This window comes from Schistocerca serialis, chromosome 5, assembly GCF_023864345.2.
Source record: "Schistocerca serialis cubense isolate TAMUIC-IGC-003099 chromosome 5, iqSchSeri2.2, whole genome shotgun sequence".
NCBI classification, from domain to species: Eukaryota; Metazoa; Arthropoda; class Insecta; order Orthoptera; family Acrididae; genus Schistocerca; species Schistocerca serialis.
Window position 1 is genome coordinate 572336101 of NC_064642.1, and position 13440 is coordinate 572349540.

The window sequence follows — 13440 nt, forward strand, 5'->3', positions numbered from 1 at the left end:
GCAGGTCGACAGACACACAAACAAACACAAACATACACACAAATTTCAAGCTTTCGCAACAAACTGTTGCCTCATCAGGAAAGAGGGAAGGAGAGGGAAAGACGAAAGGAAGTGGGTTTTAAGGGAGAGGGTAAGGAGTCATTCCAATCCCGGGAGCGGAAAGACTTACCTTAGGGGGAAAAAAGGACGGGTATACACTCGCACACACACACATATCCATCCACACATATACAGACACAAGTGCTGCTTGTGTCTGTATATGTGTGGATGGATATGTGTGTGTGTGCGAGTGTATACCCGTCCTTTTTTCCCCCTAAGGTAAGTCTTTCCGCTCCCGGGATTGGAATGACTCCTTACCCTCTCCCTTAAAACCCACTTCCTTTCGTCTTTCCCTCTCCTTCCCTCTTTCCTGATGAGGCAACAGTTTGTTGCGAAAGCTTGAATTTTGTGTGTATGTTTGTGTTTGTTTGTGTGTCTGTCGACCTGCCAGCACTTTCATTTGGTAAGTCACATCATCTTTGTTTTTAGATATATATTTCCTACGTGGAATGTTTCCCTCTATTATAACTATATATATATATATATATATATATATATATATATATATATATATATATATATATATATATATATTTTACAATGAATATGTGAGTAAGGAATGAGTGAGAATGTTTTGGTAATATTGTGCTACATAGAGAAGTGAGTAAACAGTCTACATCTTTAAGATTACGTAAGAATTTCAGTTTGTTGAAAGAAAACATTTGTGATGAGTTAGAACACGTGAGTACAAGACGTTAAATGTGAATCTATTTTCAGTGCTCTTGAAAATGAACGAATGCAAGAAAAGCAGAGTGAACATAATGATGATTACAGCTGTTGCAAAAATTTTATAAGAATGTAACTTGGAAACACATTAGCTTTAATTTATTTCAGAAGTGTAACTTGGTAACCTTTTGTTAAGTTTTGTTAAGCCACTGTGTGGAAGAAAACATTTATTGTTCATGTTCAGACAGGAGAATGATATTTTAAGGAACTTAAGTTGAAATATAGTTTTTACACAGCCCTCATGTGAATACATTTGTGTATATGAAAGTGAAATTTAGTGCCATGTTAGCCTTTATTGTACTTACACATGACAGAAAACCCTGAGGAAGCAAAAGATGGGAGAGTTATTAAGGCCGTTTTTTGCAACTCGTACAACACCTCCACTTAAGCAAACAGATGACAAAATTACATCTGCTTTGAAGACAACATTTGACTTTTCAGGTAATGCAAGGTAAGTGCAAAGGAGCAGGGACCACCCGTGCAACTTATTTATGTTTTATAGAAAGAAATGATATATATACACAACATACATGATGTTTAACCTTCACTAAAGTAGAAGAAAGTTCATGGTTGAACTCTTGAGAGTAAATTTGATATGTTATCATATAATACACATTATGAGAGAGACAATCTCTGTGAGATATATTTTCCATTTGTATAGACAGTATCCACAAGAAGTGGAGATATCGAGGAAGTAACTGAGCAGATATGCGATTTACTCATGCAAGGATTTGTTAGGGTATAATACATTTAGTCATACGAACAGTCAGAACACAAAAAGAGAATCTGTCATGATGTTACACTACACAGACTTGACGTAAGGACACTTACATTTACCCATGATTTGGTAAATTGTAAGCACCTCCTTTCACACACCCCTTGAAGGTGATGCAAACGTTATAATGTATGGTGTTCTCTTTTTATGTAGTAGCTGTAGGATTTGGTAGTTTATAGGTAGTGAATAGTTTCTTCCAGTCTATCTTTCTTTCTTTCTCCATTATCCTACCACCTCCTGCAGCTGGGTGTTGTTTGTTTATCAATGTAAGAATATATTGTGTGACAGTAAACTTTCAGGTATGAATAAAAAGACATGAATATTGATGGCATTACAAGCCTGGTCAATGACTAGCCAAGATATGGAATCAAAAGAAAGAAATGAATAATAAATGAAGGAAAGCTCGTGCTTTAAATATTATGTCTGATATCCCTTGGCATGCCCAAACCTGAATAAAAAAAAGTAATACCCCAATAAAAGAAAGCGAATGGGACATAGTATAATTTTTTTAGTGTAAATATTTCACATGCATATTCTTGTAAATTTATATGTATTTGTATATGTGTTAAAACTTTGCATATTGTCAACACATTCTGAAATGTGACCACGAAGTGTAAGCTTTCATAATTAACGATGTAAACACGCTGGGACACAGTGAACTTTGTTAAAATGTATATATGGCAAAATAGTGTTGCAAACTGTGTTAAACTGTGAACGTTATAAACGACGAATTTTGTGTTATTTGTGAAATTTATGGTGCATAAACCAAATAACTGTTTGTAAATCGATATAAACTGCAATTTACTTCGACGATAATGAGGATTTTCACACTGCAAATGAACGTTTGTTGGCGAGTGTAAACAACGTGATGATACACCTACCTTTGCGAACATTGACGCTGTTGTTCCTGGCCGGCCTTCAAATGCTTTGGGGACAATAAACTCAGCACCTGTCGTAGGCAATGTGGAGGCTAAAAACTACATCGACCATATATGCCCCGGGAACAAGTCATGAAAACGCACAAGGACCTGGAGTGTTGTGTCGTAACAGAAGACATGGACATTGCTTCAGATCACGCACACGCTCAATCTTATGGTGTCACCGGACTTAACACGCCATTTATGCTGGAATAACACCTTGTAATGAACACTATGTGAAAGTGAATACTGTGCAAGATTGTCATAACACAGCGATTTTGAAACTGCCGCACGCGAAATTCAGTGATGCTCTTGCGCATGCGCAAAGACTACGTGCTGCCAGAGAGGGAGTGTCTCCCGACAGTACGCACTTGGCTGTTTTGACGTTTACTGACCGGAAGTTGGTCTCACGTGACGAGGCATCCTGTTCGAAGACGCCATTCATGTTGATGTATATTGTGCTGATAACCAATGTTTACACAGACACAGTAAAATTGGCTTCACTTCTATAAAGAGTGATAACACACTTAGTTCTAAGACACAGGCACTGCTTGCTATTATGGGAGTAACTTTCTGAGCAGTATGTGATCCGTTTACACTTAATTCTTCTTTGTGTTTGTCACAGAAAAGATTCTTCAGTCTTCACGGTTGCAACTGCATGAAAACCGTTCTCGCAGCCAAGTCACGTGACTTCCGGCAGCCAAACGTCAAAACAGCCAAGTGCATACTGTCGGGAGACACTCCCGGTAAGAATAAGGGGAGATGGCACTACGTATCCCAGCTGTACTACGTTTTGAAGCCATGAGGGCGTGGCTCACTGCCACGATACTCTGACCAAAACATTGCCAGTGTGCTATAGCGCTGCGTGTATTACAGTCGCTAATTGCACCATATACGCATGTAACATCATCAGATTGGTTGTTTCAAAGTTTTTGTTTAAAATAAAATCTCGTAAAGGCAAAATTCCGCATTTCTTCTGATTAAAAATAGTTTTTAATGTAATATTACGAATAACTAGCCTTCAATGTAAATGATACAATTTTGTTAATTCAGTAATAAACGTGTATCACAATCTAAATAATAGAAACTGAAAACTAAGTTAGCTATACCCTCCCTCCAAAGCCCCATAAATACATCTTGATTGTAATACATACTGGGACATTTCAGTTACGTTACACTACTGGGAAACACTGTTCATTACCACCAACATTTACTGAAATACAGTACATAGAATGGCAAATCTACACAGTGTCCTGTTTAGGCCTATACTTTACGCCAGTTAATGTAGTGTTAGCTTTTAATTTGGTACATGATGAAGACAAAGTGAGTTACTCAACACTTCGATTATCGATGATACATATGTATTATACTGAAACATGAACTTGAAAACTAAGAATTTAATTCTATGAATTAGCATACCTTTTGCAAATGTTTTGGGTGAGTAGGGAAAACTGATGGTACAGCATTTTCTCGGAGCCTTACTGTTGAAAGGGAAGTTCGGTCTATGTTCTCTTCTCCATTTAGAAGCACGCCAATTCTTCCTCCTCACGGCATTCTCCCACAGAGCTTTCCAACTTTTATTTTTAGGAAATCTAAAATCATACAGGAGGTAAACATGCTATAATACAATTACCGATGTAGCATACGTTCATTCACAATGAAGTTGTAAAATCACACTTAACGATACAACTTACACATTAAATGTTATTCCCTTCGAGTTCGCATCACAATCAGAACGATTCGTACATCCGAACACCACACAAGTCACCATAATAGCGCAAAATCCTTCCAAAAGCGAGCGACAAGCCTATGCACACAAGCTTACAGCAGCAATGTTTTGGTTGGATTGAGATGGCTACCCTCGGCTTCACATAGCTTCACAGCTGTGATGTCACGGCATCTCCCTCTATTCTTACCTCCATGGGGAAACCAACGCTGGAAGCGCACAACATTAACTGCGCTGGCAAGCAGCTAGCTCAAACACACACTATGTAAATATATGTATATTAATTTTGTAAAAGGGATCCAAACTGTAATAATTGTATTTAGTATATAGGTTTAGAAAGTAAGTGTTGGCAAAGATTATCCCCTATGGATGCACGTGGCCTTTCCAATGAAAATATGCATATATTGACTTTTAGGTTTGCTAGCCTGCCACGCTAAATGTTTTAGCGTGACAGTCGAGGGGGCGATGTAGCGGGACTTTGAATTTCGCCGCCGCGCTGCACTCGTTCCCTCAGACATGAATTGTGCCATCGCAGCAGTATGAGTGCTCGACGGCAGAGAAAATACTAAAATTGTAACTCTTTTTTGTTTTTCTATCCATTTCATTATTGTCTCTCGAGAGCGGAAGCTTAATGCAGACGTTATCTGATTAAAACGAAAAAACTGATTAATGTGCAGACATTGTGGAAGTTGTTATGAAATTCGGAGGATGGAGAGAATATATCAAGACGGTTTTGGATACATTAGAAATCCCTGGACAATGAAACTTATTGCAAGATTTCGGAGCAGACTTTTCACGCAGAAACGAAGGAGATTTTTGAAGACCTGGACGCCGCACGAAAGAAGATATGTTAACCTGGTAAAGGATGAACTGTTATCTACGCCATTTCCCCCTGTTAGTTACATTTGTTATTATCTGTCTTTTTTTAAATAAATCTTGTAGTGGAAATTGGTTTGACTTTTGCTCAGAAACGCCACAAGACCACCCCAGCAATAGCCTTTCCGAACCACGAAGTCCGATAGCTTTTCTGTAGTACGAAGTCAGATTTGCTTTTCATTCTTTCCCTTTTTCACGGTCATTTACGATTTTATAACCCCCTTTTTATTCACCATTTCTTCCCATATTTTCAACCTTTTTTTTTTCTTTTCTTCTCTCTTTTCCTTTTTTTTATTAATCACTACAAAACACTGTTGACAAACAAGCATTTATTGTTCCAAAGTACACTGTTTCTTCATTCATGGGTGTCAGCAATGGAGGCAAACAGCAGTGTGCTAGCCATGCTGGAATGTGCTGACACACACACATGCCCCACCCTCTCGGTTATTGCAATTGTGGGGGGCTTGTTCTCTCAGCACCATACTACTATGTGGCACATTGGACACAGCTGAGCTAGTATTGTCTGCATTGTCTGGTGTTATCAGTGCTGTGCAGTGAGTTATCAGAGCACTCTTGTTGACCTCGTAGCAAATACGCACCCACTTGTCCTGCTCAAAGTGTATGACTTTGGACTGGATCACACTGTGGCTTCTGAGATAGAGTAAGGCCCACGGCATTTGAGTATGTCTACAGGAATGGAAGGTAGGTGGCAGTTGTAGCACATCCCTCCATGTTGATGATTTTGCCCGCTCCATGGCCCCCAGTTAGGCTTCAATAAGGCCTAACGGTGAATGTTGCCCAAAGCTACACGTCAGTCTTCACTTGAATGCCAGCACTGTAGCTAGCAGTGACAAAGCCCTCTTGATAGGACTCACCATTCCATCAGAGTTCAGATGGCCTCCACAAATATGGGATGGACCAACACAGGTCCTACCCTCAGGTTGATCAGTTGCAAAATGAGTACAAGTAGATCAAGCCACTGGATAGGATTAATATTTGTACTGGAACTGACTCACCTGTGTTGCTATTGTAAGGTGAGTGATTTAACTTAGCATGTTTGTCTTGACTGATTGGCTCTCTGGATGCTTTGACTGTAGCTGAAAGATGTCTTAATTTCTCCTGTGAGAAGCAGTGTTGGACATATTCTGCAACATCAGTTCTGTGAATAATCATTCTGTGTCCATCTTATGGTTCATTACTTAACTCTGTGTTGCCAACACAATTGAAGCATCCAGCCTTACCTATGATGTCATTCTGCAGTATTGAGTTTCTGGATACCCAAGTCTTACAATGTCTAGCAATTACCTCCATCTTGTGGCCACATTACACACACATAAGCAGTCCTTCCTAGTTAGCTTTCCAATCAGTGGTTGTGTATTGCCCTGATTATGTTACCAATGGAACATTTCCATGCCTATGATTTTGGGGTTCTTCATAATATACAAGGCGAACAGCAAGGGTCTCAACAATGTCCCATGGGATACTCCCGAAGTTACTTCTACATTTTTTGATGAATTTCCACCCAAGATAACATACTATGTCCTCTCTACCAAGAAATCCTCAATCCAGTCACAAATTTCACTTGATATTGCATAGGACCATAGTTACATTAATACCATATGTGTGATACTGAGTCAATTTCATTTCATAAATCAAAATAACTCAAATTGGGTTTTGTATGGCCAGTGTTTTTAGTATCCATGCTCAGAGGTGTGGAGGAGGTTATTCTGTTCAAGATACCTCATTACATTTGAGCTCAAAATATTTTATGAGTTTTTGCAACAGACTGATCTGTAGGAGACTTAATGGTAATTTTGTGGATCACTTCTGCTGTACTGTTTGTAGACAGGTGGGACCTATGATTTCTTCAAACCATGGGCCACAGTTTTTGTTGAAAACATCAATGATACTTTATAGTTACAGGAGGGTCTAACTCAGCCCTGCAAATTCTGCATAGAATCTGAAAGGGATTCCATCAGTGACAGGATCTTTGTGCAACTTTATTGATTTTACCTGTTTCGCAATTCCACTGATATTAATATCTATATCATTCACCTGTAAATTACATTGTGGCAGTGCTCCAGGATTTTCCATTGTAAAGGAACATTTGAAAATGGAGCTCAGAATTTCTGATTTTGCTTTGCTCCCCCTTCCTCTCTCATCCATGACACTAAATTTAGTGCCACTAACAACCTATAGTTGTGACCAGAATTTTTTGCTTTTATTAGGGATCCTGAATTAGAGTCTGCTACATAATCATTGAAATATTGTCACATATTGCCCTCTTGACACCTAAACATGTTTCAGTCATCATCTCTATATCTATAGCCTTATATTCTGTTTTACACCTACTGGATCACACTGATTCACAATTTTTCCAGAGTGTCTTACCCTCAGTGGTGAGCACTATGGATCTATAGCCTCACATTCTGTTTTGCACCTACTACGCAGAAAGCAGTCTTTTGTTAGGAGTTTCTTCAAGTGATAGTATATCACGGATGCTCCCTCCTCTCATGAACTGTTCTACAATGTTGATATCTATCCAGCGCATGGTCACATTTTTTTAAAACCTGAGTCACAGTTCTTCTCCTTGCTCCTGTCCTGAGCCAAATGTTATAAGTTGCTCAATAAGATGTAAAATTACTGCCTCTTTATCGATTTTGCTGGACAAATTGCTAATCACTCTTGCTACAACAGCCTCATGGCCACTTAGATCAGTTTCAACAAGGAATTCATCAAAGTGGTCAGGTCTGTTTGTTGCTGTTAGATCCAACACATTTCTATCATAATTGGGTTATTATGTCTGAAACTCATGCCTGCTAGCACCTGGCTAACTGCTGTCCACAGACATGTCTAATCTTACATATTTATATCATTAAACAACTAAAAACATCTAGCCCCAATTTCAGGTTGGCTATCTATTGGCTTCCAAGTATTTCATATAATTATTGATTGAATTTAAAAAAATTAAATACCTTCATTATCTGCACATTAAGAGCTATAATCTTACATTAAAGGTTTTACACATTAAGTCAAATAATTAAGTTCGAAACTGTGTGTATGTCTTGAGGCAATGTAACTCATAGTGGGCAAATTACCCAGTCAGTATTTGAAAGTAAGAGCACATAGTGACTTGCATCAAACTTCACAAACGTTTTCAAAACTTTTTCTCACTAGCACCTCCCCCCCCCCCCCCCCTTGCCCCCAATACATGAAAAAGTTATAATAAAAGGAAAAATCAATGCAGTCAGACATTTGATATTGCTTTGTGCGTGGGAGTTCAGTTCTGTGAGGAATCCAGGTGGGGGGTGATAGTGGGTTCACTGGTATTAACTGATTTGCAATTATTCTAGAGCATCTTACCCTCCTCAGTGGTGAGCACTATGTATCTACATCCCACTTCTTCCGAATCAACAGGAAAGAGTATTGGAGTAAGTTTCATGTGGCCATTTTCTTCTGTTTCCAGTTAACTATGAACCACGTTTTTATTCTTTTTCCTGGCCTTACCTTGTATCTTAATGGGGTCAGCTTGTTAATCAAGATTTGGCAATGTTAGTTGTAGAGGGTGTCCAGATACTCTTCTCGTCATCACCCCTTTGGCCCCGGGATGGAATTTCTGTACCCCATCTGTTTGTGTCTAGAATTACCCCATATGAAAGTGTGAGAACATTGTCAAAATGTTTAACAGAGATGGGACATGGGTATCAGATGTGGGAAATTGCCTGAAACCACATCAACGCTGGCCAGCACACCAGCCCTCATTAATCTGCCCATCAGATTTGATCTGGGGCTGACATATCTTCCCAATTTTCAGAAACAGTATGCTAATGTATGTGGCTATCTGGGTGCATCTAACTATGAATCACAATACATTCCTAAAAACATTATTTCACAATTCTGTGTCCTGACAAGTCCCAGTGTATCAATTTATTTACAGTTTGTAGAGATTCAGAACACAGCATAAATTGAAAGTCAACATTAATTTTTACAACATTCATATAAAAGCATTATTTACACACAAAGATTACTATAAGATAAATCTACGAGAAAATATTGAGGTATATTCACAAAGATTGAGATAATTTATTTTGTTATTTTAGTTATTTGGAATGCATGTCATGCAATAGAACAAGTAATCAACAGTATCTCAAGTATTTTATTAACACACTGCAGAATTAGAAAATTTTTTGTTGCCTAAAAATCATTGTTTTGACTCTCACAAGATAAGTGCTTGCATATGATGTTCCGACTTGTTTCAGGGTTGCACCTGTAATAAATAAAACACTACTAGCATTTACATATACTTACACTGTAAAATAACTGATACTCTTTTCCAGTATTGTGCTAAATGCTTATTAATTATATAAACATGAAATATCTGTTTCAGTTCCCAGAATCTGTTTTGCAGAATGGAATTAAACTCACATTTGATCCTCCAGTGGGTGTTAAACGAAATCTTTATCACTTATATATGTCAGAAATGTTAAGAGACCCACATGTATTTGAGAGTTCTGGTGGTCGGTACAAAGAATTCAGCAGGTTGTTGTATGCGCTGTGCTTTTTTCATGTGGTATTGCAGGAGAGAAGCTCATATGGCCCTGTTGGCTGGACAAGTCCTCATGAGCATGATGACTCAGAATTATTTACATCAATACAAACTTTACAGGTAAGTCTAACTTCTTGTAAGATTAATTATGTACTAACCACAACCAACAGCGGGAATGCCTTGCGCTGCGGATCGGAGCCGCCATGCAGGGAAGCTGGCGGCGGTGGAGCACGCACTACCGGATAAACACAGGACAAGTCGGACGACAGACCAACGACAACTGACAGCAACCGACCATGACCGACTATGAGCGACACAACGAGGAAGAGATAAACAATGGAGGCTTGTGGAAACCACAACACCAAACACCAAACGTAAATCCACTCGGAACCAGAGCCAGGCAAATGACAACAACAAGCAACGACCAGAACGCAGTACCGCCGAGATAGAAATGAAATCCAGAGCGAGTACCAGACTGGCTCGACTAGGGCAGAGCAGGTCCCTATATACGAAACGTGAGGGAGCGGCTATTGGCTGCTGTCTGCATGTGGCTTAGCGGTCGCAACCTTGCTGCGCAAGAGCCGCTGCGCGGAATAGTCGCCGCAGAGGCGGAGCCCTCCATGGGCTGACCACGTCCATTTGTTCTGCCACGTGTTCGACTTCCGCGGCGGAAGGTACTAGAAATTAAATACAAACAAAATTACTATTATTGAATCACAAAAGATAAACTGAAAAATTGCCTCTTATTATGAAAGACAGGGTACCAAATACATATGGTTAGAAATATAGATTTTCCATGAATGACTGAAAAGTTACACAGATTTCTGTAATTAAAGGGTACTTTAAAGAGTCATGACTCTATTGAAGAGGGAAGCTTAAAAATAATATGCATGCCATTTTTCTCATAGACTGAGGATATTAATAACCAATAGTACTCCCAAATTAAATGTAAATATAGCGACGTAAAATCGTGGCTGGAGATAAAAAAATGGGAAAAGACATACTCTTTTTTTGCCTAACCTATGTCTCCTCTTCTTCTCATTGTAGCACGTGTACCCTACATCTTCAATTATATGTTGAATATATTCAATGATGTATACAGGGTGGTCCATTGATCATGACCTGGCCAAATATCTAACAAAATAAGTGTCAAACGAAAAAACTAAAAAGAGCGAAAATTGTCTAGCTTGAAGGGGGAAACCATATGGCGCTATGGTTGGCCCACAAGATGGCACTGCCCTAGGTCAAATGGATATCATCTTCTTGTTGTTGTTGTTGTTGTGGTCTTCAGTCCTGAGATTGGTTTGATGCAGCTCTCCATCCTAATTTATCCTGTGCAAGCTTCTTCATCTCCCAGTACCTACTGCAGCCTACATCCTTCTGAAACTGCTTAGTGTATTCATCTCTTGGTCTCCCTCTACGATTTTTACCCTCCACGCTGCCCTCCAATGCTAAATTTGGGATCCCTTGATGCCTCAGGACATGTCCTACCAACCGATCCCTTCTTCTAGTCGAGTTGTGACACAAACTTCTCTTTTCCCCAATCCTATTCAATACCTCCTCATTAGTTACGTGATCTACCCACCTAATCTTCAACATTCTTCTGTAGCACCACATTTAGAAAGCTTCTATTCTCTTCTTCTCCAAACTATTTACTGTCCATGTTTCACTTCCATACATGGCAACACTCCATACAAATACTTTCACAAACGACTTCCTGACACTTAAATCTATATCGATGTTAACAAATTTCTCTTCTTCAGAAATACTTTCCTTGCCATTGCCAGTCTACATTTTATATCCTCTCTACTTTGACCATCATGAGTTATTTTGCTCCCCAAATAGCAAAACTTACTACATGAAGCGTCTCAATTCTTAATCTAATTTCCGCAGCATAGCCCAATTTAATTCGACTACATTCCATTATCCTCGTTTTGCTTTTGTTGATGTTCATCTTATATCCTCCTTTCAAGACACTGTCCATTCCGTTCAACTGCTCTTCCAAGTCCTTTGCTGTCTCTGACAGAATTACAATGTCATCGGCGAACCTCAAAGTTTTTATTTCTTCTCCCTGGATTTTAATACCTACTCCAAATTTTTCTTTTGTTTCCTTTACTGCCTGCTCAATATACAGATTGAATAACATCAGGGAAAGGCTACAACCCTGTCTCACTCCCTTCCCAACCACTGCTTCCCTTTCATGTCCCTAGACTCTTATAACTGCCATCTGGTTTCTGTACAAATTGTAAATAACCTTTAACTCCCTGTATTTTACCCCTGCCACCTTTAGAATTTGAAAGAGAATATTCCAGTCAACATTGTCAAAAGCTTTCTCTAAGTCTACAAATGCTAGAAATGTAGGTTTGCCTTTCCTTAATCTTTCTTCTAACATAAGTCGTAAGGTCAGTATTGCCTCACGTGTTCCAACATTTCTACAGAAACCAAACTGATCTTCCCTGAGGTCGGCTTCTACCAGTTTTTCCATTCATCTGTAAAGAATTCACGTTAGTATTGTGCAGCTGTGACTTATTAAACTGATAGTTCGGTAATTTTCACATCTGTCAACTCCTGCTTTCTTTGGGATTGGAATTATTATATTCTTCTTGAAGTCTGAGGGTATTTCACCTGTCTCATACATCTTGCTCACCAGACGGTAGAGTTTTGTCAGGACTGGCTCTCCCAAGGCCATCAGTAGTTCTAATGGAATGTTGTCTAATTCCGGGGCCTTGTTTCGACTCAGGTCTTTCAGTGCTCTGTCAAACTCTTCATGCAGTATCGTATCTCCCATTTCATCTTCATCTACATCCTCTCCCATTTCCGTAATATTGTCCTCAAGTACATCGCCCTTGTATAGACCCTCTATATACTCCTTCCACCTTTCTGCTTTCCCCTCTTTGCTTAGAACTGGGTTTCCGTCAGAGCTCTTGATATTCATACAAGTGGCTCTCTTTTCTCCAAAGGTCTCTTTAATTTTCCTGTAGGCAGTATCTATCTTACCCCTAGTGATATAAGCCGCTACTTCCTTACATTTGTCCTCTAGCCATGCCTGCTTAGCCATTTTGCACTTCCTGTTGATCTCATTTTTGAGACGTTTGTATTCCTTTTTGCCTGCTTCATTTACTGCATTTTAGTATTTTCTCCTTTCATCAATTAAATTTAATATTTCTTCTGTTACCCAAGGATTTCTACTAGCCCTCGTCTTTTTACCTACTTGATCCTCTGCTGCCTTCACTACTTCATCCCTCAGAGCTAACCATTCTTCTTCTACTGTATTTCTTTCCCCCATTCCTGTCAATTGTTCCCTCATGCTCTCCCTGAAACTCTGTACAACCTCTGGTTTAGTCAGTTTATCCAGGTCCCATCTCCTTAAATTCCCACCTTTTTGCAGTTTCTTCAGTTTTAATCTACAGTTCATAACCAATAGATTGTGGTCAGAGTCCACATCTGCCCCTGGAAATGTCCTACAATTTAAAACCTGGTTCCTAAATCTCTGTCTTACCATTATATAATCTATCTGATACCTTTTAGTATCTCCAGGATTCTTCCATGTATACAACCTTCTTTTATGATTCTTGAATCAGGTGTTAGCTATGATTAAGTTATGCTCTGTGCAGAATTCTAACAGACGGCTTCCTCTTTCATTTCTTAGCGCCAATCCATATTCACCTACTACGTTTCCTTCTCTCCCTTTTCCTACTGTCGAATTCCAGTCACCCATGACTATTAAATTGTCGTCTCCCTTCACTACCTGAATAATTTCTTTTATCTCATACAT

The 13440-nt window shown here is 39.1% G+C and overlaps 1 protein-coding gene across 1 annotated transcript in view; it reads left to right on the forward strand.

Moving 5' to 3' along the window:
* Nucleotides 1-13440, forward strand: part of LOC126482097 (dynein axonemal heavy chain 7-like) — a 482833-nt gene that overhangs the window by 347633 nt on the left and 121760 nt on the right. The window contains exon 20 of the mRNA XM_050106073.1: nt 9507-9785. Within this exon, the coding sequence (XP_049962030.1) occupies nt 9507-9785 (279 nt within the window). The remainder of the gene's footprint in view (nt 1-9506; nt 9786-13440) is intronic.